Here is a 27,277-nt window from a genome sequence, read left to right as displayed (position 1 = left end):
GATTACGAGCACACCTGTATGCGAAGTCTCAAAAGCCCACAGAAGGGTAAAAATATATTTTATTTTGTTTTATTGTATACATTTATTTACTGCAGTTTGATAATCAGGTAATTGATCTGGCCCAAAAGACATTTTTAGCCATGACAAAGAACAGAACTGAGATTACATCAAAGTTCAACAATATTAAAAGAAAATCAGCAAACATACAGCACAATTCAGGAGGAACAGCAAGCTTTCATCTGTATGAAAATATTTGCAGCAGAAATTATACTCATTATATTCGTGACAGAATGTACCACAAAATTAGTACAAATGATACCCTATTTTAATTTCTCCAAGTCTTTTGGGTTTCTAATACCATGACAGGAATTAATCCATTTTTTAACAAGAAATATCTTTATTAAATTATCACGTATGACATAGACAATCTTACATTTATATAAATGAAAATAAACCATACGAACGCAACCTGAGTTGCAAACATTATACATTATTGCAAACATTATTATATAATTTTACTCTAGCCGAAACATGGTTGACTAACATCAAACTTATTTTTAACCCCAAAAAAACTCAACTAATTCTTTTCAGCCCTGGTCGAGATCCCACCCTAAACAATAGTTTTACCATTCACTCCAAAGATAACATTGAAATCACTCCAATTGCACACACTAAACTGCTAGGTGTAGAAATAGACAATAATCTGAAATTTGACATCCATATAGCACAAACCATCAAGAAAGTTAACAAAAAGCTAGGACTCCTCTATAGGAACAAATAGTTTATCACAAAACATATCAAAGCTACTATTGCAAGGACTCATCTCTTATACATCCTTCTCTATGCCTCCCCCATCCTTACTAATCTCCACCAAACTGATCTGAACAAAATAGAATCTTGTTATAACAAGATTGCCAAGTTTCCTACTGAAGCCTCATATACAAATTCCACTACTGTCTAGCCCTTAAGCAACTCAATTGGCTCGAGTTGCCTCAACTATTCCTACTCAATCAACTCTCAATAGCGCACAAACTCTACTACCTTCCTGAAAAAAAAACCCTGCACTCCAGTATTTAAGTAACCCCCGCATTCCCACTACAGCCTTAAGATCTAGTTGCCAGAACCTCATAAACGTCATCAAATGCAAACATGATGCTGGCAAATCTCTCTTTGCCTAAACTATTGCCAGAATCTGGAACTCACTACCAAGCCAAATAACCTCTACTACCTCCACTGTTTGATTTAAAAAACTCCTGAAAACCCACTTTTCAAGCAGTTGGCTTTGCTCATGCTACTCCCCAGGTTAATTCTTGCCATTACCTTGTTGCAATGATTCTACTAAGGGTACCCTGATTCCTTTCCCTGTAAAGTTTAATAACCAGCTGTTGTTACATTAAAAAAAATGACTTCATGTATTCATAATTACAGGCAAACACTCAGATATGCATTAATACAACAAAAAAAAACCCTTCTATATAGTTCTTACTGTTGTAATCCTGAATAATGTTAATTTATGCACTTTACTAAATGTCTCCTTTAAGGATTTGTTAATCTGTATCTTACTGATGTTTATATGGATGTAATATTTCTTTCCGTATGCTATTTTTTCTTTTATGAATTTTTCTTGTATGTATTGCTATTGGAGCTTTTCTCCCCGGGCCTCCGCTGAAAATGGATCTGTGTCCTGTCAGACTTTCCTGGTTAACAAATGTAAAATAAATAAAAAAAAAAAAATTACAAACCATGCTGACGCAACTATAGTTGCAAACATTGTACATCACTTATAATATAGTCATGGTCAGTCAAACATTACATAACTCATTCAAATCCTGCCGTCTTTGAAACCTCGTTCCTCCTCTGCATGTTTTTCCTATGTAATTTGCTCTTACCCTTTTCTAAAGATCCCAGTTCCAGTTGTTTTATATGTTACTATCTTTGCTACTTCTAGTAACGTTGGTTTAGACTTTGATTTCTAATTTCCCGTAATTGCTTTTTTTGACAGCCCCCATAATTAAGACTCAGCAAGGCCTTACTATGTCTAGGCAATTCTGATTCTGTATCATAGCTCAAAAAAGTAATTTCCTTAGTTGCACCACTTTGCTTACCTAGTATCTCCGAAAGAACAGTCTGCAGGGAATCTTTTAAAGTATGCCAACTCATTACACTCCACGAAAATGGTCCCAGTCACCTCTTTCTTCCCCATCACACCTCAGAATAAACTCCATTTTTAAGTCAAAGTACGATTAAAGTTTGTGAAATTAGTATTGTTTCAATCTTTGATGTTAGCCAAAAGTGCTCTTCGCAGCACCCTCAATGTACCCAGAATTGACGACGCCTGCAATTCATGATACTACTAGTACTGTGTACCTTATTTACATGAAGTTAGCGAATCATCTGGGGAAGCATATGAAATGTAGTACATACTGTACAGAAGTAGGTGATTGCAGTTTTGTCAGCCTTTTGTCATGGAAGCATGTACATGTAACCACTTTCTGAAGGGTCTGTATCATATCATCGAAGATGCATAACCTTGAATGGCCAAAACGTCGAATCTGCTGTTCATCGAAACTGTTCATGTGGGGGGCTGCACTCCCCACACCCCCGCTAATTATATTATACCAACTCTGAGATTGCACTACAGTGAGGAAAGGGCAAATTTACTGATCCTCACTGTACCGCGATCCCACAAGTACAGTTTCGATGTATGGCAAATTCAATGTTTTGGCCGTTCGAGATTGTGTTTTCCATGATGTGATAGGAACCCTTTCTGAAGATGTTCTTTAACTTCACTTTGAAATCTTCCATTATTTTTTGCATATCTAATGTCTGATGGAAGAGACTTTCCCAAGCTTACTGACATCTTTGTCTCCTATTGATGACCCAAAGTGAGGCCTGATAAGAGGGATGCTGTTGTGTTGGCCACCACTGAGGAAATAAGTTGGGCTTTTCACCGGGAGAGTGGTCTTTAAGGGGTAGCATTGGACATGACTGATAATGTAGAACATCTGTGTACAGAGTAGCAGTGTGGTTCTGCTATTTACTGTTAGCTGTCGAAAGTCCTCAGGGAGGTCACAGTGGTGTGTTCAGTTGTCAGCTAATAGGATAAAGCAGTATATTTTGCTTTCTACTAGTTGTAGTTTATATGCAATAATTCTGGAATGAATGGATGGGGGGGATATGCTCTCTAGGGAATTTGTACTTTTTAGCTGTTGCTCTCCTTGCGTTTGGAGACAGGAGGTGTGATATTTTGTTGAGAGTTTTTACCGATACTCACTAATGTTGATATGGGTTATATACTGTTAGACCATGAGAGAAAAGCTTCAGTGGTTTTACACAAATGGTAATTTTTAATACTGCACAACACACACGCTCATATTGATTATTGCTATTGTACTTTGTCCCAACCTTTTCTTCAAGGTCATTTTATCCCTAAGCCTGCTGACTCTCAAGGTTCCTCAAATTAGACTCTGCCTATTTATTCCTCTGTAGTAAGGAATTAGCTCTGTACAACTGGATTTGAGGGTCACTTTGGAGGGCTGTCAATACAGGGAGTTATGAGGGTTGTTTGTGCTCCTCTTAGCATCCTGGCAACATGGGATTTTCATGGTCTGACCCCCAACTGCCTAGCGAGGAGGACGAGCTGCCCATGTCACCAAAAGGGCTCACCAACGCAGTGGCTTGTTGTGCCATAAGCCTTTGTTCAGGCTGTGCACCAACGCACCACCTCTTGTCCTGGAGATTGTGGCTTGTATTTGCACTGCTCCATACTGCCATCCTATCCAGCTCCTTCAAGCACCCAAGTCAATAATCAGACTCTGGTGTCATAGGCCATAGTCAGGTCTTTGCCTCTCTATGCTAGTGCAGCAGGTATTTGGCACAGCCTTTGGAGTGAGTTTTGTTGATTTGTAGTAGTTTTTCTTATCAGTGTCACTGGCTCATCCTATAGTATATAAACCTCTAATGCTGGAAGATCTGAATGCTGTGGGCTGTATTTCCACATAAGATGTTTGGATTATTTTTTGTCATACTGACACTAGTGCAGCATAAAGGAGCACTTTACTCCCTAGTTGCTCTCCTATGGATGACACGTTAAACTCAAGTTCTATCTGCCAGAATAGGTGATAGTTCAGATGGATACAAAACACCCTATGACACTTAAAAATAGTGCAGAATTTGTATTCATGCCACATAATTACAAAGCTTGTACATTTCTTTGCAATATGGAGGGTGTGATTTTCCCTTCCTGAATTATGTTTTGCACCTAGTTCACCTAACAAAAATCAAACTGTATAATATGTGCTGCAAAGTAATCAAATAGAAAATAGTAGGTACTCCACAGTTGAGTTAAAAATGAAATATCCTTTATTGAAACACACAAATGATCCTAGTTTAATATAATTAAAAGCATCAAAAACATTACTTATTTATGCATAATCAGGTTGTTTGGAGCAAGAGAGTGGTTACAGAGTGTGGTTCTCTTAAGAGCAATAAAAGCATTAAAATCATTCCTTTAGCCAAGTCTCCCTTCCCCTTACCATCATAGTGTAAACTGAGATTGTACTACCTGAAAACTGAAACTAAAAAGGTAGAGACAAATAAAAGTATAAGACTAGCTTATTAACAATTTATATAGGCTAAACAAGGGAGAAGGAGATTTCAATTCTTTTATTGCTTGTAACAGAACCACCCTCTGTAACCACTCACTTGCTCCAAACAAAGCTGATTATAAACAAATAATGAATGTTTTTGATGCTTTTCATTATACTGCTAGGATTGCTTGTTTTGTATGTTTCAACAAAGGATATTCCATCTTTAACTCAATTGTGGACTACTTTCTATTTTCTATTTAAATCATTGTGCTCCTGTGTGCTACATAAGCACTGCGTTTGTGGGGGTTTGCGCATCACGTACTGCCGAGCAGTGGTGGGCACCGTTGGTGGTTATAGATGCAAACACTTCTGTCTGCAAATTTTCCCTTAGTACTCTGCTGGTGCTCCATCAATGAGTTCTCACTATTGTCCCTCACTGACAGGGTGATACCTTCAGCGAAGCTCCTGAGGTACTAACACAGATCTTACACACTAGCCTTTTGTCTTTTTTGTCCACTTCTGACCACATCAGCTTACCTAGCATTATGGACGGACATTTTTCCACAGTTTCTCCAGCCAGCCTGGTCAATATGGGCATCCTGAGGCAATGTAGCCATTGTATCATGTACACTGACAACCCTCTTCTTCTAGTCCACACAAATTCATTATGTGAGAGATGCATCTGTATCAAGAACCTAAAATCCAGGCTCTCTTGCTCACCAGTCAAGTTCATCTGATACTAAGCAGTTTGTCAGCATGCACAACTCACCTTCTGCACCTACCAAGCCAACAACACATAAACCTACATATGCGGAAGGTTACATTTCCTTCCACACATTCAGACAACAAACTGAAGGCATGAGAACTAAAGGAGGTGGTGTATCACTATTTATTAAAGATGAATACACCTTTAGATTGGTTAAACAGCACAGTTCCCTTGAATTACTTCAGGTGCAATTGACTGTAGGTAAGACCCCTCTTCAGGTCATTGTCAGCTATAGGACCCCCTCCATGAATCATAACATCTACTCAGCCTACTTGACTCTACTTGTAGTCAAGTCAAAATACAAGTAAACACCCTGGTTTTGGGTGACTTTAATTAGACATCCATTGACTGGGTAAATTATACGTGTTCTATCTCACATGCCCAAAGGTTCCTGGACTTCATTAACTCCAGTGCCCTGGACCAGCTGATTGACATACCCACAAGGCTGCTGGCTGACAGATTCAGTGAAAACTTCACTCCTCTGTCCCTGCCACATATACCCCAAAGCATCCCTAACACCTGTCCCCCACCTAGTATCTCCAAGGAGCAGGTCTTAAATGCTCTCTTCAAGGTCAAAAACAGCCTCTGTGGGACCAGACAACATCCCAGGCTGTGTTTTCCATGGGTTAAAACAGAAATTGGCATCAACATTGTGCATGCTTTTCAATCACAATCTAGTAAACACTGGCTTTTCCCAGCAGAATGGAAAGCAACTACCATCATCCCTTTGCCAAAGGGGATGCATCCACAGACCCTAGGAGCTATAGACCCATTAGCCTGACCAGCCTTATATGCAAGGCCATGGAACGAATCATCATGGAACTTATTAACAAAGATGTAGGAACTCTCCAAATGCTCGACCCCACCCAGTTTGGCTTTGTTAAGGGGAGATCATGCCTGTTAAACTTTGTGGACTTGTGGACTTCTTCAAGACAGTCACCAAAGCCCTAGACAAGGGCAAATACATGCATATGGCGTACCTAGACATAGCCAAGGCCTTTGACACAATCCCCCACTCAGGCATCATTGATACTCATCCAGCTGGGTATCAACCCATATATTGTCAGGTGGGTTGCAAACTGGCTCACTGATAGAACTCATACAGTCAAAATAGGGGACTCCACCTCCTCCAGCAGACCTGTAACCAGTGGTGTCCACAGGGATTGGTTCTGGGACCCCTACTGTTTGTAATCTACTTCTCCGAAGTACAGGCTAAAACTAAAGGATTGTGGCTGACGAAGTTTGCTGATGACTTCAAACTGGAAACAATAATTGAAATCCCTAGCGATGACAACATCCTGCAAGAAGGTCTTATACAGACTAATGACTGGTGCCAAAGTAATGATCTTAAACTTAATGCAAAAAGTGCATTATCATCCCCTTCAGCAAGGGTGATGTTCCTGCAAACTACCACATCAATAGCAATATCCTAAGCACACAGTCAGTGTTGAGAGATCTGGGCATACAGGTCAACAGTAAGATTAATTTTGATCACCATGTCTCCACAGTGGTAAGAAGGACTTTTTATATTGCTCATCTCATAAGTTAGGGCATTGCTTCCAGAAAAATAGGTTATAACCCCCCTCTACTCTTCCCACACCAGGCCAGTAATGAGAATACAACACTTCCTTTTTGTATGTTCCTTTCCAAACACCTGCTGCAATTGAAGAGACCACAAAGGTTCCTTGCAAAGAAAATTCAGGGTCTTCAAGGTGCGATTTATGCAGACAGACTGAAATCATTGTCGCTTTACTATGTCATACAGACTGTTAAAGGGGTGACCTGTGCCTTACATATATAACAATCTCTGACCCAGATTGAGTGGAAATGCTGCACATTTGCAAGTCAAATGGCACAAGGGTCACTCACTCAAAGGATCTTAACCTGGTATGTGACCTCAACCGAACTTGCTGGAGAGACAGATTTGTCTCACATGGGTTGCCCAACCTTTGGAACAAGCTTCCTATTCATGTTAAACAAAGCCTCTCATTCGCCCTATTTAAGTGTAATTTGGACAATTGGATGGGTAACAGGAAATTCACCCTGGGGGGTTCCACCTGTGTCCTTGGACAGGGGCAATAGGTGCTGATTTTAGTGTCTGTCTGAACCAGACACCTTTGGGAACATGAGTTGAACTTGGCTAGGCTTGTGAGGGCCCTGGGGCCATTAACCTAGTAACCTCCTATGATCCTGCTTGATTATTTTGTAGCAGTTTTATTTTACAGTTCAATTTTTATTACGTGAACTAGGTGCATAACATAATTCAGGAAGTGAACATCACACCCTCCATGCTGCAACATTTCTTGGTGTGTTTTTGACCTTGTATAGGTTGCATACTGGGTTTTTCTGTGACTTTGGGGGATATGACAGATTTTTCTGTTTGAAAATATTATTTTTAAATCCAAAGCAAGATCATATGTATTCAAAATCTTGCATAATAACCACATCTTACAGGCCATAATTTCCAGTTTATAGAGGTAATCACATCATTATTTCTCCTGTTCAAATTGCCTACTTGTCAATATGATTGCAATCTTGTGTCTCTGCTGAAAATAGGCTTGGGTTTAAACGAAATATAAAGCAGTTAATATATATATATATATATATATATATATATATATATATATATATATATATATATATATATATATATATATATATATATATATATATATATATATATATATATACACAACTACCCACGAAGAGTGCGCGGAACAAAATGGTGCACGGATCCAAAGTTTACACGAAGTCCACAAACATATCCAGCACTCGAAATAAATCCATCAGGTCGAAGTGAGAAAAGGTTTATTAGGCAAAATGCCCAACAAAAAGCACAAAAGCACAGACCGGTGGCCGGTTTCGCACAAGGCGTCCTCAGTGTGCATCGCTATGTTACAGGAACCTAGAGTTAAACACTTATGCGATTGAAGCTATACAAATTTAAAGGCATACACCCTTTTTTTAAAAAATATTAGCCACATATAGCCTCAGTCACCATAATAAACCTACATATTTAGCAAAGATCCAAAAAGCAAACTTGCTGATATAATTATAATAGTAAAATACTATACAGAAATATGATTTATAAAAATTGCTTTGCATATGAAATATCAAACCCATGTTAACTGACTTAAACATTTTAGTATCCTAAACATGAATATGATGCTACTTATAATAATTCTAATCATACCATATCTAATAATATGACTACACTAATGCTTCCCAATAGGACATGAAAATTATTACTGTGAGTAATGTGCTATAATGTAACATAGCCCCTGAGAAAAAGAAAAAGAAAAAAGGGGAAAAAAGTAAAATAGAAATGCACAATCACATAAACCATCACCTATGCAATTAATACCCAATAGATTACCTAAGCAAATTTGTATATTATATATGCTCTGATAAACAACCATGATACTGAGTATAAACATGCTGGTATAATATTCCCAAGCTTGTTTTTCTCATAAAACATGATATCATATTTGCAATGATCATTAAGGCATGGTTTAAATAAAGCCCCCAAATTAACTATCCACCTCTGTTCTTTCTGTGTTAATAACTGGTGTCTATAATGATCATTGGTATTGTGCATAACTACCATATCCAACCCTATAAATACAAAATGTGCTGTTGCATGAACCATTTTATGTTTGTACGAGGCACTCCTAGATCTCTGACATTTAATGTCACTAATGTGAAGAGCTATACATTGTTTAAATGCACAAGAAGTCTGTCCTACATAAAATGCTCCACACTGACAGACAGCCATGTAAACTACCCACGAGCTATTACAAGTAATAAGATGTCTAATATCAAACACCTTACTGGTATTGACAGATGTAAAAGACTTGGTTTTAGCCATCAATTTACAGTATTTACATGTTCCACAAAAAGTAATACTTACAGTGCTAGTATGAATGACTTGAACCTCTGCTATCTCTGAAAAAAAACAAAAAAAAATCTTGCTTTTTCCCCCACTTTTCTGAGATTTAAAAAAGTTCAGTTACAGGCTTGCTGTTCTTGAACTGTTTGTAAGTTTCTTGGAGGCCATTTTTTGCTTGGGCTAAAGGGAAGTCTCTCTGTTGATCAGTGGCAGTGAAAAACATTGAGCAGCCTGCCTGCCCCCGTGGGAGTGGTTACTGACTTAAAACTGTAGTTTTATTGGCCATTTTGGGTCAATTCCTAACTCCTTCATCTTCCTCTCTTAAAACCCTCTCGCGCGGTTTTGCGTGTTTTTCTGCATAGCGCAACAGTGGGCAGCGCCGCCTAATTGGGTTTAAACTATTCCTGGCTCCACAAAGTCTGCTCTTCACTTTTTCCCTTAGAACTGCTCTATCTCTCAATTTAAACACCATATTCTCATTCTAAGGCCCTTCACTGGTCCAATTAAGTAATCCTACAAGTTAGCACAATTAAACCATAAGCACTACTTACTCTTATACTCTCTACGATTATCCTGTCCTCTATTGGTCCGTCTTAAATTCAGTTTCCCTATATTACTCTCGCATGTCCAAAGGTCAGTCAATGGTTTCCTCTCCAGTCCAGCTGGTGAATCTGGGAATTTTGAGGCAATGTTACAACTGTCTCATGTACACGGGACAACCCTCTCCTCCTCCAAACAGGTTCAAATATATGTGAGAGATGCAACTATTTAGCCAAACTGGAGGCTGAGCTCTCTCATCTCAAAACTGGTGCAACCAGTCAGGAGGAGAAGGTAACCTCACACAACACAATTCCAGTATCACATCAGCGAACCAAACACATAAATACACAAAAATATACTCGGAGGCTCTAAATAAAAATCTACCTAAGCAACAGAGACCTCCAAAGCAGACATCCAAGCAAACGCTACCTCAAAACAAAACACGCAGAACACATAGCCCACAAAGTCAGTGTGCCAAGCAGCCACAGCCCTTAAGGCTGAATAACACCTGATACTCTTGTAATAGGTGACTCTATTGTCAGACACACTGACGTCCCGCTCACCAGGCTGAATAAAGAGAAGGTCACGGTGAGCTGCCTGTCGGGTGCTAGGATCCGCCACATAACGCAAGCACTCAGGTCACTCCAAAGCAAATACAAATATGACTCAGTCATTGTACATGCTGGTGTGAATGACCTGAGACGTACCTCCCTGGACTACATGAAAAGAGACATAGAGGAGCTCTCTGATCATGTAGCCCAGGCTGGTATGACCCTGACCTTGAGCAGCATCTTACCCTCACCTAGAATGATGCCACAGTACAAAGACAAAATTATCAATTTCAACAATTGGCTAAAATTATGGCGTCATTCAAAGGGGATCCAGTGTCTGTCAGCCTGGGATGACATGCTCGACAAGCCACATTGCTTCGCTAGGGACGGCTTGCACCTGTCACCACTGGGCTTTCGGATATTGGCAAAAGCTCTTGCCACCCCCATAGTGCCTTTTTTAGGCAAGGCTCAAAAGTCAAATCCACCCCCATAGCACAAGGAACAAGAAACTAAGGGTAATGCTGCTTAACGCCAGAAGTCTTAACCTCAAGATGCACGCACTCGAAGCTCTCCTCAGTATGGAGAACATCGATATCTGTGCAGTGACAGAAACCTGGTTCTAGGCTCCAGAGAGCACCCCAGCACTACCAGGCTATACCTCATATCATGCTTTTCGGCCCCAAAACCCGGACCGAACCACAAAAGGAGGGGGAGTTTCCATATTTATCAAGGATATCCACACCTCCAGGTTAGTGGCATTGCACGAAGTATCGGAGACCATCCATGTGCAACTAACAGTGGGCAAGACTGCTTTTCAGTTTATAGCATCCTACAGACCACCCTCTCAATGTCAGGAATCACACTCGGCTTTCCTGAAAACACTGGAGAACATGAAGATCTCTCCGAACACCATTATATTGGGTGACTTCAACTACCCAAACATTGACTGGGAGCACTACTCAAGCCCCAGCACCTTAGCCCAAAGGTTCCTGGAAATTATAAATTCAAATGCTATGGGACAACTAGTCACCACTCCCACAAGAGGGGACAGCATACTAGACCTGATCATTACCAACATGGGGACTCTATGCTCCACACCAGAAGTATATCCTTCATTGGTAAGATCAGACCATAAATTAATTTCACTGGATGTCCACATCCCGACCCCACCCCCAGCCCAGAAAACCAGAGTGAAAAACTTCTCAAAAGTGAACTTCTCACTTCTCAAAACTGAAGTGGAATCCTTCAAGGCCCCAGGGCCAGTGGAAACTACGGCCCAAACTGCAGAATCCTATGTAAGCGCATTCTACGGACATCTCCAGGAATGCATGGATCATGCTATCCCAAACAAAACCAAGACCCAATCACCCAAAGGCAGGCGTCCAGTCTGGTGGACCCCTGCCATAAATAAACTGTACAACAGAAGGAGGAAGCTACTACATGATAGAGCAAAATCCCTAATAGGGAAGGCATCTCTGATCAGTACTAGCAAAAAATTACGATCCCTCATAAAATCCTCCAAGGCCAGCTTCGAGAGAAAAATTGCACAGGACACCAAAGAGAATCATAAGGCTTTTTTCAGTTATGTTAGGAACCAGGGATGCAACTCCCAGACTTGTTCTGAGTTGATTCTAAACGACAAAAAATACACTGAACCCACAGACATCGCCAATATCCTGGCAGACAGGTTCAGTGCAAACTTCTCCACCCCCTCCCCCCCAAAAGAGCAAGTATCTATCCCGGCAGAGGGCTGCCTCCCAAACTTCTCTGATGCTCAAGTGAAGGCTGCCCTCTCCAAAGCAAAAAACACAGCTTTCATGGGATCAGATGGCGTCCCAGGTTGCGTCCTAAATGAACTCCAAGAGGAACTAATCCCTCAAATAAAACAGCTATACAATCTCAGCCGCACTACAGGATATGTGCCCACAGAATGGCGTACAGCAACAGTGGTCCCACTCCACAAAGGTGGAGCCTCTACGGACACAGGAAACTATCGCCCCATAAGCCTGACTAGCTTAGTCTGCAAGGTTATGGAGAGGATCATCATGGAGCTCATAAACAAAGACATTGGGGACCTACAGACACTAGATCCTACCCAGTTCGGCTTTGTCAAGGGCAGATCCTGCCTTTTGAACCCGGTTGACTTCTTTGAAACAGTCACCAAAGCCATAGATGAAGGGAAGGTAGTCCACACAGCCTATCTGGACCTTGCAAAAGCATTTGACACAATACCCCACTCGGGCATCATAGATAAACTATCCAGCTTAAATATAAACCCTTATGTCACAAGATGGGTCGCAAACTGGCTCAAAGACAGAACCCACAGAGTGAGAGTTGCTGGAGCCATGTCAGACTCAAAACCGGTCACAAGTGGTGTCCCACAGGGTTCTGTCCTGGGACCACTCTTGTTCAGTATATACTTTTCCGAGGTACAGGCAAACGTGGGAGGACTATGGCTCACCAAGTTTGCAGACGACTGCAAACTGGGTGCCATAATCGACTCTCCAGCTGACACAAACATCCTTCAAAAAGGTCTCACAGAGACAGATAACTGGTGCCAGCGCCATGGTTTAAAGCTAAATGCCAAAAAATGTATAGTCATACCCTTTGGCAAAACAATGTGCCCACAAATTACCACATAGGTGGAAGCCCATTAAGTACAGAGAAAGTTATTAGGGACCTGGGGACCCAAGTTGATAACAATCTCTCCTTTGAAAACCACATTGCCAAAGTGGTTAGAAAGACCTTCTACATAGCCCACCTCATCACGAAGGGTTTCACATCTAGATCAAGAGAGGTAATCGTGCCCCTTTATTCATCCCTCATCAGGCCCATCATAGAATACAATGCCCCTTTTGGGATGTACCTTACCCGACACCTGCAGCAATTAGAAAATCCCCAAAAGTATCTCACCAAGAGGATCAAGGGTCTCAAACAGATGCCATATGCTGCTCGGTTAAAAAAACTCCAGCTCTACTCAGTTGCATACCGCCTACTTCAAGGCGATCTATGCCTGACATACAAAGCTATGTCAAATCCAGAATTAATGGACATGCTCCACCTCAGTAAATCTAAATCCCTTAGAGCCACACTGAGGGACTTGAACCTCAGCACAGAAATAAATAGAACTTGCTGGAGGGACGGGTTCATAACCCAGAGGCTCCCTTCGCTCTGGAATAGAATTCCAGTTCATGTGAAGCAGAGCACCTCACTGAATCTCTTCAAGAAGAATCTCGATAGGTGGATGGGGGATCGTAGGATTGCCCCAGGGATTACTCCCGTGTCACTGTTAGAGGCACAGTAAACTAAACCTTAAAAAGGGCACAGTATACTCAAATCAAGGGGTGGCGTAAGCCATACAGAATCGGGCTAGGCTTATAATTGCCCCAGGGCAGATAGCCTAGTATGAACCTATGAACCTAAAAGAAGAAAGATATTGTCCTACACTTTTACCCTTTCTGTATCCAAAATGACATTCTTGATCCGCATAATTGGTAAAGAATGCATCTGAGAGCAAAACATGCCAATGTCTGGCTAATATGTTCTTGATACTAGAAGTATTACTACCATATGTAGTGATAAACCTTACTTGTTGAGTATCCACCCTGGATTCAGTATCAGTCAACAATGTTGATCTGTCCATTTGGCTAGCCGCCCGGTATGCTTGCTTAATGCAGCTTTTTTTATAGCCCCTTTTTTTAAACCTATTTTGCAAATCTAGGGCCTGTTTTTCATATGTACTGGTTTGTGAACATACCCTTCTTACTCTCTGGAATTGAGATCCTGGTATATTTTAGATTGTGTGTGTGTGTGTGTGTGTGGGGGGGGGGGGTGACAGCTACTGGCATGCAAAAACGCATTTTTAGAAAAAGGTTTACGATGTAAATCTGTATGCAAAGATCCATCTGTTGATTTACTAACCATAACATCCAAATATTCCACTGTTTTGTGATCTATCTCACCTATAAATTTAATTCCACGTGGATTCTGATTAAGATATAATACAAATTGCTGCCAGTCAGTAGTATGTCCCCCCCACACAACCCAACAATCATCCAAGTATCTCCGCCACATTGTCAACTGTTGTTTAATCTCAACCGGCATAACATAAATATATTGGGCTTCTAGAAACCCCATGAACAGATCAGCATATGTGGGGGCAAACGTAGCCCCCATTGCTGTCCCCTTGATCTGTAAATACCACTGTCCATCAAACTTAAAGGCATTATGTTCTAATACTAATCTCAACATCTGAATCAAAAATGACTGCTCTGTTGTACTATACATTCCTGATTGTTGCATCCAAAATTCCACCGCTGCAATCCCACTAGAATGTGGAATGCTGGTGTACAAAGATTGTACATCAAGGGTCCCCAAATATTCATGGGCTGAGACTTGTACATCTTCCATCAATTGTAGAAATTGTTGAGTATCCCGAATTCTAGCTGTTATCAGGACCAGTAGCCCTTTTAGTCTATGTTCTAAATATTCTGAAAGGGGTTCAGTCATTGAACCCCTTCCTGCCCCTATGGGTCGTCCTGGGGGATTATCCAATCTCTTATGTATTTTGGGAACCATGTAAAAATATTGTGAAACCGGATAGTGTACCAAAAGCTGTCTCAAGTTGTGAAGTAATAATATGTGAATCACAAGCTTCATTTAGAAACCTGTCAATCTTGTTTTTATATTCAAAAGTAGGATCACTAGTTAGGGTGGAATAAAACTGTGTATCAGACAGTTGTCTGTATGATTCTGTCATGTATTGTACTTTATCCCATATAACCACCGCCCCTCCTTTATCAGCACCTACAGTTACTATGTTAGAATTGTTCATAAGACCCTTCAAAGTTTCTTTCTCTGTAACAGTCAAATTTTGAAACCCTGGACAGAAAACAGTAGATTGATTCATATGTAGGTCTTTTAATACTAACTGTTCAAAAATTTTTATGGTGCTGTGGTACGGGGGCATAAACTGTGATTTTCTAAATTGAAAAACACCATGTTGGGTTACACCAGAAGCATGATGTCCTTCAAGGATGCATCTCCAGTCCTTACAAATGGGTTGTCCTGTCGTCAGGCAGCCCTTCGGTCGGCCGGATTCCAAAGTCTGGGTCTGGCCTCGGCTGGTGTCGCACTTCACCCGACGTCATAGCTGCAGTTCTTCGGGTATAAAGGCATCAGCCGACGCCATTTTCCTCAGTCTTTCTTGCCGCGTGGCGCCCGAAGCAGAAGCTGTTCGCAAGTGCCGGTCGGTCAGAACCAGAGATTACTACTACAAGTACCGAAGACTTCTAAAAAGCTAAGTACCCCGTTGGGGACTCTTTCTTGCCTCAGCCGATGTCAGAAAAAGTGAATAACTGTTTAAATTGTGGGAAACAAATACCTCTTAAAGATTTCCACTCTTACTGCTTACCTTGCTTAGGCCCAGACCACAACGTAGCAGCTTGTCTAGCCTGTGCTTCTTTCAACCGACGAACGCTTAGACGTCGGGTCTGAATTTGCTGAAGAGTTTTGGCTCCGCTTTTGCTTACATTATGCCGCCGGATACTCCGACTACGCAAATTTCTAAAAATGCAAGGAAAAGGACCGACACTCGCGGTCCGCGGTTTCGCCGAAACCGCGGTTAAGCCAACGAGTGTCTCGGTTTCGCTGAAACCGAGTCCACGGTTCTTCCTTCGTCGAAAGCTTGCCTCTTACCGAGGCCTCATCCAGCTTGGCTGAATCTGCTACTGAAATCCCACCTGCTCCTGCAGGTTCACAGGATTTATCAGATACTATCCCTTTGGATATTTCTACCCCTGCACGTGGAGCTGCTAGGCCTCCTGCATCCATGTCGATTAAGGCCTTTGCCAGGGCTAAAGCAGCAAAAACTACTAAAACTGTGCCTGCTAAGACCCCCTCTCACAGGCCCAGTTCTAGTTCACAAATGCTTAGTCTAGCAGAGGATCTCATTTCTTTGATTCGGGGATCCCAACCACATCCAGACAGGGCCTCTCACCCACCTCCAGAGAAGAGGACTAGAGTAGAGCCCCCTGAGCCAGTTTCTTCAGATGGCTCCTCTGATGAATCAGATAATTCTAACCCTCCAGAGGCCCCTTTTTCTCCTTATGAGGACTCTGATGCAGAAGAGTCCATTCCTTCTGCCTCTCTGCCTGAGGAATTTTCTTTTGGGGAAACCTTGCATGCTATGAGGGAACAATTTCAATGGCAGGGCCAGGATTTTTCAGACTCTAGGAAAAGGCTTAGAACCTTTTTGCATTTGCCACAGCATAGGCCTTTAGCCATTCCTCCAGTACTTACTGTTGTGGATGATGCTTTTAATGATGCTTGTACTGCTCCTGATTCTCTTCCTCCGGCCCCTGCTAAGCCCGATAGGTACTACAGGGTTCCGGACACACATTATTATTTGTATAAGGCCCCTTTTGCAGATCCCAAAACTATCTCCCAGGGACCCAAGGCTGTAGCAGCTTCCTCTACCAAAAACCCCCTCCCCTCTGAAAGGGAATCTAGGGCCTTAGAGAGATGGGGTAAAAAAGTTTACACTTCTGCTACTCTTTCAGCTAGGGCCTTGAACTGTCAATTCCACATGATTCAGTATCAGGAATTTATGTTAGACCAGTTAACTAAAAAACTGTCCTCTGATGAACCATTAGACAAAAAATCTGTACAGGAAATGGTACATAACATTCAGCAGGTCAGTAATCATTCCTTAAAATGCGGCTATGATGCACTGGAGGCTTCCTTTAGATCAGCCATGACTGGCACTGTGATCAGAAGACATGCATGGTTAAAAGAACAGTCCTTACCAGACCATGTTAAATCAAAGCTCCTAGATGCTCCCATGGATAAGCTCAATTTGTTTGGCTCCCCTGCACAGCAGGTGCTGAAGAAGGTGGAAGAGAAAGCAAAATCTGTCCAGACAGTCAAGGATTTCTTGCAGGTCCAGCCTCCAAGGTTTAGCAGGAACTGGCCTTCCAAGAACTGGTCCTTTCCAGACACCTCCAGAGCTCCGAGAGGCAGGAATAGACGCTCAAGAGGCAGGGGTCAATCCAGAGGTGCCTACAGGGGACGTCAGTGGCAGGCTAACAACCAGCGAGGTACAGCCACAGATCCAGCCACCACCACCACTTCCACAGGACAATCACAGTGACTTGGCTCTGGCACCCCCTACCAGGGAACAACTAGAGGCACCCTTAGGTGGGAAGCTAGCCTTATTTTCAGTAAACTGGCATTACATCACAGGAGACAAATGGATTTTTACAGACAATAGACCAAGGTTACAGGTTTCACTTCCATACTCTACCAAGGAAGAGAGGAATGCCAAACCTACCTCCAAATCAGAAGACAGAAGCTCTAGAACAAATAACTCACTTACTAAGGATGAGAGCTGTAGAAAGGGTACCATCTATGGAACAAGGGCAAGGATTTTACTCCAGACTTTTCCTGGTACCAAGAAAAGAAAACCAATGGAGGCCTATTCTCGACCTGTCTGCTTTAAACACATACCTCATTGTTCCAAAATTCAAAATGCTGACCCTACAGCAGCTTCTTCCCATGCTGGGTAAGGAGTCTTGGCTGGTAACTCTAGATCTCAAGGAGGCATACCTGCACGTCCCCATACGACCAAATTGCAGAAGATACCTCAGATTTCTTGCAGGATCAGAGCATTATCAATTCTCAGCATTGCCCTTTGGCTTATCTACTGCGCCCAGAGTATTCACGAAATGCCTGGCATCAGTAATTGCTCATTGCAGGCTTCAGGGAATTCAAATTTACCCTTACCTGGACGACTGCCTGTTACAAGCGGACAACAAAAACAAATTAACAAAATATTTGCAAAGAGTCATTCATCTTCTACAAGCCCTGGGATACACAGTCAATATAAAAAAGTCAAGGCTGATACCATCCCAAAGGATAACCTTCTTGGGTGCAGATCTGGACACATCAAAACAAATGGCATTCCTGACAGTAGAAAAACAGGAGCAACTCCCTTTCTACTTCATGGCATTAACAAAGCAGAACCAGCTAACAGCAAGAAAAGTCCTGCAAGCTCTCGGTTACATGGCATCCTGCATAATATTGATTCCACATGCCAGACTACATATGAGAAAGTTACAGTGGTACCTAAGGAATTTATGGTCTCAGCACAAGTACAGCCTAGAAACCCAAATTCCAATAATTCCATGCCTGAAACAAGAATTCCAATGGTGGGCTCAGGCCTGTCAATCAAACAAAGGACTACCCTTCCACAGCACTCAACCAAGCCAGACCATCACAACGGACGCCTCAGACCTCGGTTGGGGGGCGCACATGCTGGACAAGTGCATACAAGGCTTATGGACTCAAGACCAGCTGCACCTACACATAAATCAAAAGTAAATACTGGCAGTAAAACTGGCAATCCAGACATTCAGACCATTTCTTCGACAGGGTCAACTGCTGATAAGGACGGACAACACCACAGTTATGTGGTACATCAACAAACAGGGAGGCACACATTCATACCCTCTATGCAGGATGGCAATGGACCTCTGGAATGTGGCACTGAGCTTCAACATTCAGTTACAAGCAATTTTTGTGCCAGGAAAAGAAAATATACTAGCAGACATCCTAAGCAGAACTACCACGGATGCCCACAAATGGATGCTGCATCCGGACATCTTCAAAACCATTACAGGGAAATGGGGACTACCAGAAATAGACTTATTTGCATCCCCACACAATCACCAACTGAAAAAATTCTGCACAAGGACGTACCACCCACTTGCTTGGAAAGTGGACTCCCTATCTTTCAGTTGGAAAAACCTGACAGCATATGCATTCCCACCTCTTCCTTTGATGCACAAGGTGCTATTAAAGATCAAAGACCACCGTCCAAGGATCATCCTGATAGCTCCAGACTGGCCAAGGCAACATTGGTACCCATTACTGAGGAGTATTTCTCGGGAACAAATATGGCCTCTGCCCCTAGTTCCCTTGCTGTTAACACAGAACAACTTCAAAACCCTGCATCCAAACCTGAAAACACTGCAGCTGGCTGCCTGGAACATTGCATAAGACCAAATAACCCAGATTTATCTCAAAGGGTTAAAGACATTATCTTGGAGGCTCGCAGACCCTCAACAAGAAAAAATTATTCAGCAAAATGGAAAAGATATCTCATTTGGAGTACAGCAAAAGGAGAGAATGTGTCAATGGTAAACATAGCTAAAATCCTGGAATACTTGGCAGAGCTCTTCCACAACGGCCTGTCCTATTCTTCCATTAAGATTCATGCATCAGCTATTTCAGCAGAATACAACTTGGATCCTCCAGTCTTCTCACATCCTCTGCTCAGACAGTTTCTGAGAGGAATCAAAAATGTAAAACCACCTAGGAAGCCACCATTGCCAGCATGGGACTTGAACTTTGTGCTAGAAAAGTTGACACTCCCTCCTTTCGAACCAGCAGCAACAGCAGAATTACAATACTTATCATGGAAAACTGCTTTCCTGCTTGCAATCACTTCAGCAAGAAGGGTATCTGAGCTACAGGCATTAATGGCAGTACAGCCCTTCCTGATCTTCCATCAAGATAGAGTGTCCATGAGAACTAATCCTACTTTTATGCCAAAGGTGGTCTCCAGGGTATCTTTAAATCAAGCTATCCACCTACCTACATTCTTCCCCAACCCACAGAACAGGGGAGAAAGACTGTTGCATACCTTGGATGTACATAGACAATTACGTTACTACCTGGACAGGACCAAGAGCAACAGAAAAACTGACCAGCTACTGGTAGCATATGCAACAGGAATGGAAGGAAATGCAATTTCAAAACAGACAATTTCTAAGTGGATAGGAAATTGCATTAGATTTTGTTACTCCTACCATGGGAAGAAAACTCCAGAAAACATCAGGCCTCATTCTACAAGGGCTACAGCCACTACCACAGCTTTTTTACGAGGAGTGGCTACCAAAGACATTTTAGAGGCTGCTACTTGGAGCTCCGTGCATACATTTGCCAAGCATTATAATTTACCTTTATACTCCAGATCCCGAGCAGGTTTTGCCACTGCTGTTTTGCAAGGGATCTTAACTACACCATAATCTTATTTCTCCTCCTCCCCCAGTTTGGCTATGATATTCTACCCATTTGTAAGGACTGCAGATGCATCCTTGAAGGACATAGTACAGTTTTGTACCTACCATAAATGTAGATGTCCGATAGGCATGCATCTGCAGTCAGGATTACCCACCCTCCTTCCCCTCTGTGGTACTCCTAGGGTATTTGCCCATCTTGTAGCTAGCTGGGGGAATCTATTATGGTGTATTTGTTTGTATATATGTACATACATGCTTATTTTTTGTTTGCTCTCTACTATTTGGAAACATTTGCATTTATCCAAATTTAGCCCTCCTAGAGGGCACCTGGCATCTGGGGCAAGAAACACTGAGGAAAATGGCGTTGGCTGATGCCTTTATACCCGAAGAACTGCAGCTATGACGTCGGGTGAAGTGCGACACCAGCCGAGGCCAGACCCAGACTTTGGAATCCGGCCGACCGAAGGGCTGCCTGACGACAGGACAACCCATTTGTAAGGACTGCAGATGCATGCCTATCGGACATCTACATTTATGGTAGGTACAAAACTGTACTTTCTTTTTGTGCAAAATAATATTTCAAGTTTAATTTTTTACAAAAACTTTTAACATCGTTAATAACATCATATTGTGACACAAAAAAGAAGGAACAAAGCCTAAACCTTTATTAAGCAATCTGAGTTCACTAGAAGAAAATGTAAATCTAGTAAGATTGATGACTAGATGATTAATGTCATCAACCATATCCAGACCAATATTTAGGTCCGAATCTGGTGTTGTGACAGATTGTCCTGAAACCTTTTCCTCACAGTCTCTTCTATGATGATTACAGCCTGCCCTTCTTAAGGGGTCTTATATATTTTAGAAGCTGGTGAAGGAAAATCCTGTGCCTCATTCATTTCTGGTTCCGTATCTGTATTGGATAAGCTAGATGAATATTCTGATGCACTTGATGATCTATCTTGCCTCTTTAAAATAGACTTAACTCGTTTTCTTTTGGTCCTGGGGATTTGTTTGTCCTCTATAAATCTCACCCCCCTCTTTTGCTTTTTCCATGTATAAACTGTTGCCTGTTTAAAGTCATTTACATCCTGTTGATACTTGTTCATTTTTCTTTTGCGCACAGTTCCTCATATTTTTCAGTATCTATAACAAACTGTGTATACCCATTTTGATATTTAGGGGTTGTTAGAAATTCTTGAATACGTTCAAAATACTGTTCAAGTCTGGATACCAATTCAGGTAGTTGTTTTCATAATGTTCCACAAGCATCTGTAAAAACATGCTCGAAGCTGTAGCCTGTATGGCCCTCCATTTAGACATAAACTCATCATTGTTACCTAATCCTGGCTCCACATACACTCTGAGCCCCCTTGGTATGATGTTAGTTGCTAAATAAGCCTTTAAGAGTTTACAATGCCATACACATGATCGCACCCTTTTAGATGCCTCGGTCAACTGCCCAAATGTATCCACAACATTTACTTGTCTTGTCCCACTATTATTTTGTAAAGAATCACGTTCAGCATGAGCAGTCGTAAAAAAAAGCACTGTCGTCTTTATATGCCAGTATGTTATTTAAATATATCCTATAAATCCGAACCTGTTGCCATGTTTGACCAAATTTGTGTCCACCACTTCTGGCCCGACTTCAACTGCAATGACATGACTGTAAATGTAGAATATTCCACAAGCACAATAGCGAAAGTAAAATATAAAAATCCCCAGGCCCACGCCAATGTTTTAGTTATCCTGGGAAAATTATAATACATATATGTAATACACATATTTTAAGAAGAGTACTTTATTTTAAAAAAATGACCTTTTTTGTTAAGTGATTTCTTTTATACAAGTTTACTTGGTTTGGGATTTTGATTTCCTGGATTTTTATTTTTCAAAGCCAGATTTGAAATGCTAACTTTCATTGTGAAAAAGGGATAAACATGCCCATCCCAGAGGGGGGCAGTAGTCTAAGGTGACGTCCATAGAGCGGAGTAGCTCTTAGATACAAGTACATGAGCACAGGGGGCAGAGATGGGAAACTAGGGATAGGTCATTAAAAAAAATTAAACAGTAACTGCAAAACCCCTCAATATGCCTTTACAGTCCAGCTCCAACCCAGAATTTGAGTTAGTCTGTTGTTAAGATGTAGTGCTGGTACACACTGTAAGAATGAAACAATGGAGTCAAAAAAATAATGTATTTTTCAGAGTTAGTGTGGCTCATTTAAACTGCAAAGTTTTGAATCAGCTCTTATGACTGTCTGTGGGAGTTTGTTTTGGTGAGGCCATGGTCTGTAGACAGACCTTTTAGAAAAGTGGTTTCTTGCTTCCTTGGACGCGACTGAAGCCTGTGATTGTGTTAAATACTAACAGGGTAAATGGATATCATGTTTTCAAAACTATTAATTCTTTTGTCTCATATTTTGGTGATAGGCACAAGTGCCACTTTTATTTTCATTGCTGTTACCTAGAAGCTGAAATGTAAAAATCCTTCCCGAGATTATAAAACTGTGTGTTATTTAAGAAATATTAAAATCATGTAATTGTTGATTTATATACAGAAAGTTGTTATTTATAGGGCTTTGCTATGTTACATTTTAAAGTAAATAATTGAAACTGGTTTGGGATTTTTTGACTGTTGAACTGATCCATCTGTTGGACTATGCGGATGTTTTCAGGTGGGTTGTTCAAATTTACCAACACTATCCATGGTATAATCAGCATTATATACTATAAGAATGTGTTTAGAACCTTCTGAATGTTTTACAGTTCCCTGATTATAGTGTATTATCCAAGTCTTTATTATGTGCTTAAAACTGTTTTTTACCCCCCCCCCCCTTTTTTTCAGTCTATTGGAAATGCAAAAACCACCAGAAATGACAACAGCAGTCGTTTTGGAAAGTACATTGAAATTGGTTTTGACAAAAAGTATCATATCATTGGTGCCAATATGAGAACATACCTCTTAGAAAAGTCCAGGGTTGTGTTTCAGGCAAGTATATCATAAATGCTATAAAAAGTCTTTCCAGTTTAGTTGGTCTGCAATGTGATACATTTCAAATGGATGGTACTGTCTGCATTTGGGAGGGAAGAAAACATCTGGTAATTGAGGGTAAGTCTGAAGAACTGTGGTTTTATTCTTTAAGTTGCCTTTTAACTTTTTCTATGGTCTTTCACTGTTTTCTCCCTGCTTTGTCACAATACTGGGCCGTACTTATTTTGTGCAACCAAACTGTCCGTCTGCTCCAAACATCACCATAATGCTGTTTGCAGCTTCTTCCAGTCTTAAAATGTACAGCTTTCCATCAGAGTTTAATGGTACTGACTACTGTTTTGCCACCTTAATTGGCACAGTTTTGTGACTGTTGATGAATTCTAAAATTTGGCTTACAAAATCTAATTAGTTTTAGTAGACTCGAGTCATCTCAAACCATTGTTTTGCTTTTTCACAAAGTGCTTTATCAAGATGATAGCAAACAGTCTAATAAACTATTTCTGTGGTATTCCTTAAATGCATTACATTTTTACAGTAAAATTACACATCCATAAAGTAATATCATGGCTTTGTGATTTAAGGGTAAGTGCAATGAAAAGATGTTTAAGTAAAACTAATGATTTATCTAAGCTATATACAAAATGTTATTTATTGTAGCATTTGTATTTTTTAAGGCATATTTGAAAGCTTTTAACTTAAATCCAATTTGAATTAACGCCATACTTGCAGTTAAGCTTCTAATGTGATGTTTTCCATGTCATTATTCATCACCATGGGGTCTTGGAGCTGACATCAGATCTGAGCCAACAACAAGATCCAGGGCTCAGGCTCCTCCCTCTCCTGTAATGCTCTGCTGCCCTCTAACCCTCCAATCTCATTTGCCACTATTTAGTACAAGCACAATCCTTGGCTTGTGCTCAATATAAGTGCTTGGTTTAAGTTTTTTTGCTGCTTTATTTTGCTAGTTTTAGTGGGTTAATTTGTTTTAAGAAGTTGGTTAGCTTTTGATTGTGTAGTTGCCTCCCCTCCATTAGTTTTAGGCAGTTATATAGTTTGTTGCTTGTTGTGGGTGTTTTGTCTCCCTTTTTGCTTTTAAGCCATTAGGGTTCTGGTCATTAGTGTCTATAGTGATAGTGTGTTCTTTGTCTTTTTTCTAATGTCCGATAAGCCCTCTGGTTTTAAAAAAGTGCTCCTCTTACAGTCAGAAGATGCCCCATTCTGACTTGCATGAAGAGTGCGTATATTGTTTGGATGCTCCACACCTGGAGGCTGAATGCAACATTTGTGCCACATTCATCCCCAGGGCCTTGGCGGAGTGCCGCAATAAACTCCTCCTGAAAGGCATGGTGCAGGGGGGGAGACCCTTCATTTTCCCCTCTAAGGCTTCCTCTTCAGATCCTAAGAGGAAGACCCCTTCATTACCTTCTGTGCCTTCCAAAAAACTGCAGCTGTCTGATACTAGGTCCCTAGATCCGCTTCCAGCCAGGACCATCTTGGATCAGAGCTCTTCAGATCAGAGCAGTGCAGAGTCTTTTTCTGGATCCAAGGTGTATTCAGATCAGAGGCCTTCGGATCTGGGCAAGGTCAGGCCAGCCTTGGATCTGACCATTTTTTCTGATCCAATTGCTACTTTGGCTCAGCAGTCATATCCAACAGGCTTGTCAGCTCCAATAATAATTCTTAAAGAGCCACCTTCTACCACCAGGCATATGTAGTCCAGTCAGTTCCTGGGTCTCGGAACCAAACTCCGGAACACCAGCATAAGTCCTTAGGTTTCCAGCTATGTCCACCCACTCCTCCTCTTCCTCCAGATCATCCAGGAGTCTGTTGCCTTCCGAAATTGACAGGATGATGAGGAGCTTCCTCAAAACCCAAGTAGAGTTGGGGCTTCTGGCTTCCCCAGCCCATCCAGCTTGGGGGCTTCACTTACCTCTGTTAGTCATTCTCCTCTTCCAAATCCCAGTGGCTTTGGAACTTCAGGGCCCAGACACCTGCTTTCAGATCCTGGTGGGGCTGACAATTCCCTTCTTTCTCGTCCCAGTCATGGTACCTGGCCTACTCTGTTTCTCTGCCCATGGACCAAAGTGGACCCCATGCAGGAATGGTCAGTACTGGCTCCATGTGGGTGGGATCGGGTCTGTTTTTTTGGACTGGTCTCTCCTCCTCAATGCCTTGGCCCTCAAAAGCTCTGGACCGGTGTAATCCGTGGGTCATGGTGCTGTGTCTGGGCTCGTTCATACTCTCTGGGGGACTTTGCCCTCCAAGATTGAGAAAGAGGCCGCTTCCAGCCCCTCGGACTTCCTGGTGGTAGAGAGACCTTCTCCAGGACCAGAGTTTCATCTCCCAACCCTCCGAGTCCATCTTTGGCTCTCTGTACTTTGGGTGGCAAGGCCTCTCATCCTGCCCAGGGTCAGCCCTCCCATTTGAGCTTTCAAGGGGCTACCTCCCCTCGAGGGGTCCCTGCTTCTTTGGAGTCCTCCCCAGAGAAAATGCAAGAGGAGGCACTTGGACTCCCCTTCAGAGTCCCTCACTGAGGACATGGACCTTGATGAAAGAGATGGGTCCCCCAAATCTCCGCCCAAAGATGTCTCCTTTGGGGATATCCTTGAGATCTTGAATGAAAAGGGCGGATGGTCTCTCCAACCCCCCCGTCTTCGGAGGAGTCCATGCTCTGAAGGCTTTCAGGATGGGCCCATCTACTTCCTGCGTGTCTCCCTCTGCTGATGAGTGAGTATATCTTATCGGAAGCAGGGCCTGGAAGGATCCCAACACTGTGAAGCCAGTTCCCAAACGAGCAGACAAATTCCTCAGCCCCCCCGTGGACCGCCCGTTCTGGAGTAAAGGAGTTTCGGGCAATGCCATCATGGTTGCAGCTTCCACCAAAAGGAGTTGAGAGCAGAGCTCCATGGTTTATCCTCTGAACAAGGAGTGATGAGCAATAGACCGTCATGGGAAGCATGTGTACATCTCAGCTACCTTTGGACTGAGGGCAGTTAATTACTTGGCATGTTTCACAGCCTCCAAACGGATTTGGTCCGAGAACTTTCTACTTCGCTTACAGAGTTCTTGCCGGTGGAGGAGTTTAAAAGGTGTCTCCCAAGCTATTCTACTCTGACGTCCCTCTCCAATTCCTGTTGAGCATCAGGTACCGGCATAGCTATAAGGATTCATGCTTGGTTATATTTATGCGGGTTTGTGGAACCCTTCAAAGCGTCTTTTACCAACGCCCCCTTTGATGGGTCCACCCTCTTTGCAGCATCCATGAAGGACACTTTGACCCATAGTCAGTATGAAGGGAAGATTTTGTCTGCAATCAGGATCAAGCTTTCTACTCCTTAGAGGTCCTTCTCCAGGATCTAGCGAGGAGCTAGGAAGATGTGGATGTTCTTCGTGTTTCACTGTTGCAGTCATCACATTTGGTTTATCCCTGCCAGGGTAGCCCTCGGCCTGCATGAATACCAGAGGGTTAGTATTTCTGCATCCGTTGCTGTTGCTTCCGGACTGACGTCAGGTCATCAGTAGTATAAAGTAAGGCAACCAAATTCATTACATCAGTCTTTCTTGCCGTGGAGCCCGAAGCAGAAGCAGTTGGCACGAGTGCCGGTCGGCCACTACCTGAGTTTCGTCTACCAATTTGAAATTGAAGTCTTCTAAAGCTAAGTACTCCGTTGGGGATCCTTTTTTCTTGCACTAACCGATGTTAGAAAAAGTTAACAATGGTCTTGCCTGTGGAAAGCAAATGCCACACCGAGACTTACATTCTTAATGCATCACTTGTTTAGGCCCGGACCACGACGTCCCCCACTGTCGTTCTGAGCTTTGTTCAATGCCAGAACTATCTGTCGTTGGGCACTTATTGCAAC

The 27,277-nt window shown here is 42.1% G+C and overlaps 1 protein-coding gene across 14 annotated transcripts in view; it reads left to right on the top strand.

The window, feature by feature from the left end:
* The window catches only part of MYO5A (myosin VA), a 4,204,798-nt gene that overhangs the window by 1,951,594 nt on the left and 2,225,927 nt on the right, over positions 1 to 27,277 (top strand). For all 14 annotated transcript variants that reach the window (XM_044078829.1, XM_044078834.1, XM_044078828.1 and 11 more), the window contains exon 6: positions 23,268 to 23,411. In XM_044078829.1, coding sequence (XP_043934764.1) covers positions 23,268 to 23,411 — 144 coding nt within the window. The remainder of the gene's footprint in view (positions 1 to 23,267; positions 23,412 to 27,277) is intronic.

This window comes from Protopterus annectens, chromosome 7.part1 (assembly GCF_019279795.1).
Source record: "Protopterus annectens isolate FY-2018-M chromosome 7.part1, PAN1.0, whole genome shotgun sequence".
Taxonomy (NCBI): Eukaryota; Metazoa; Chordata; order Ceratodontiformes; family Protopteridae; genus Protopterus; species Protopterus annectens.
Note: the sequence above shows the minus strand (reverse complement) of the source record. Positions and strands in the feature narration are given on the sequence as shown.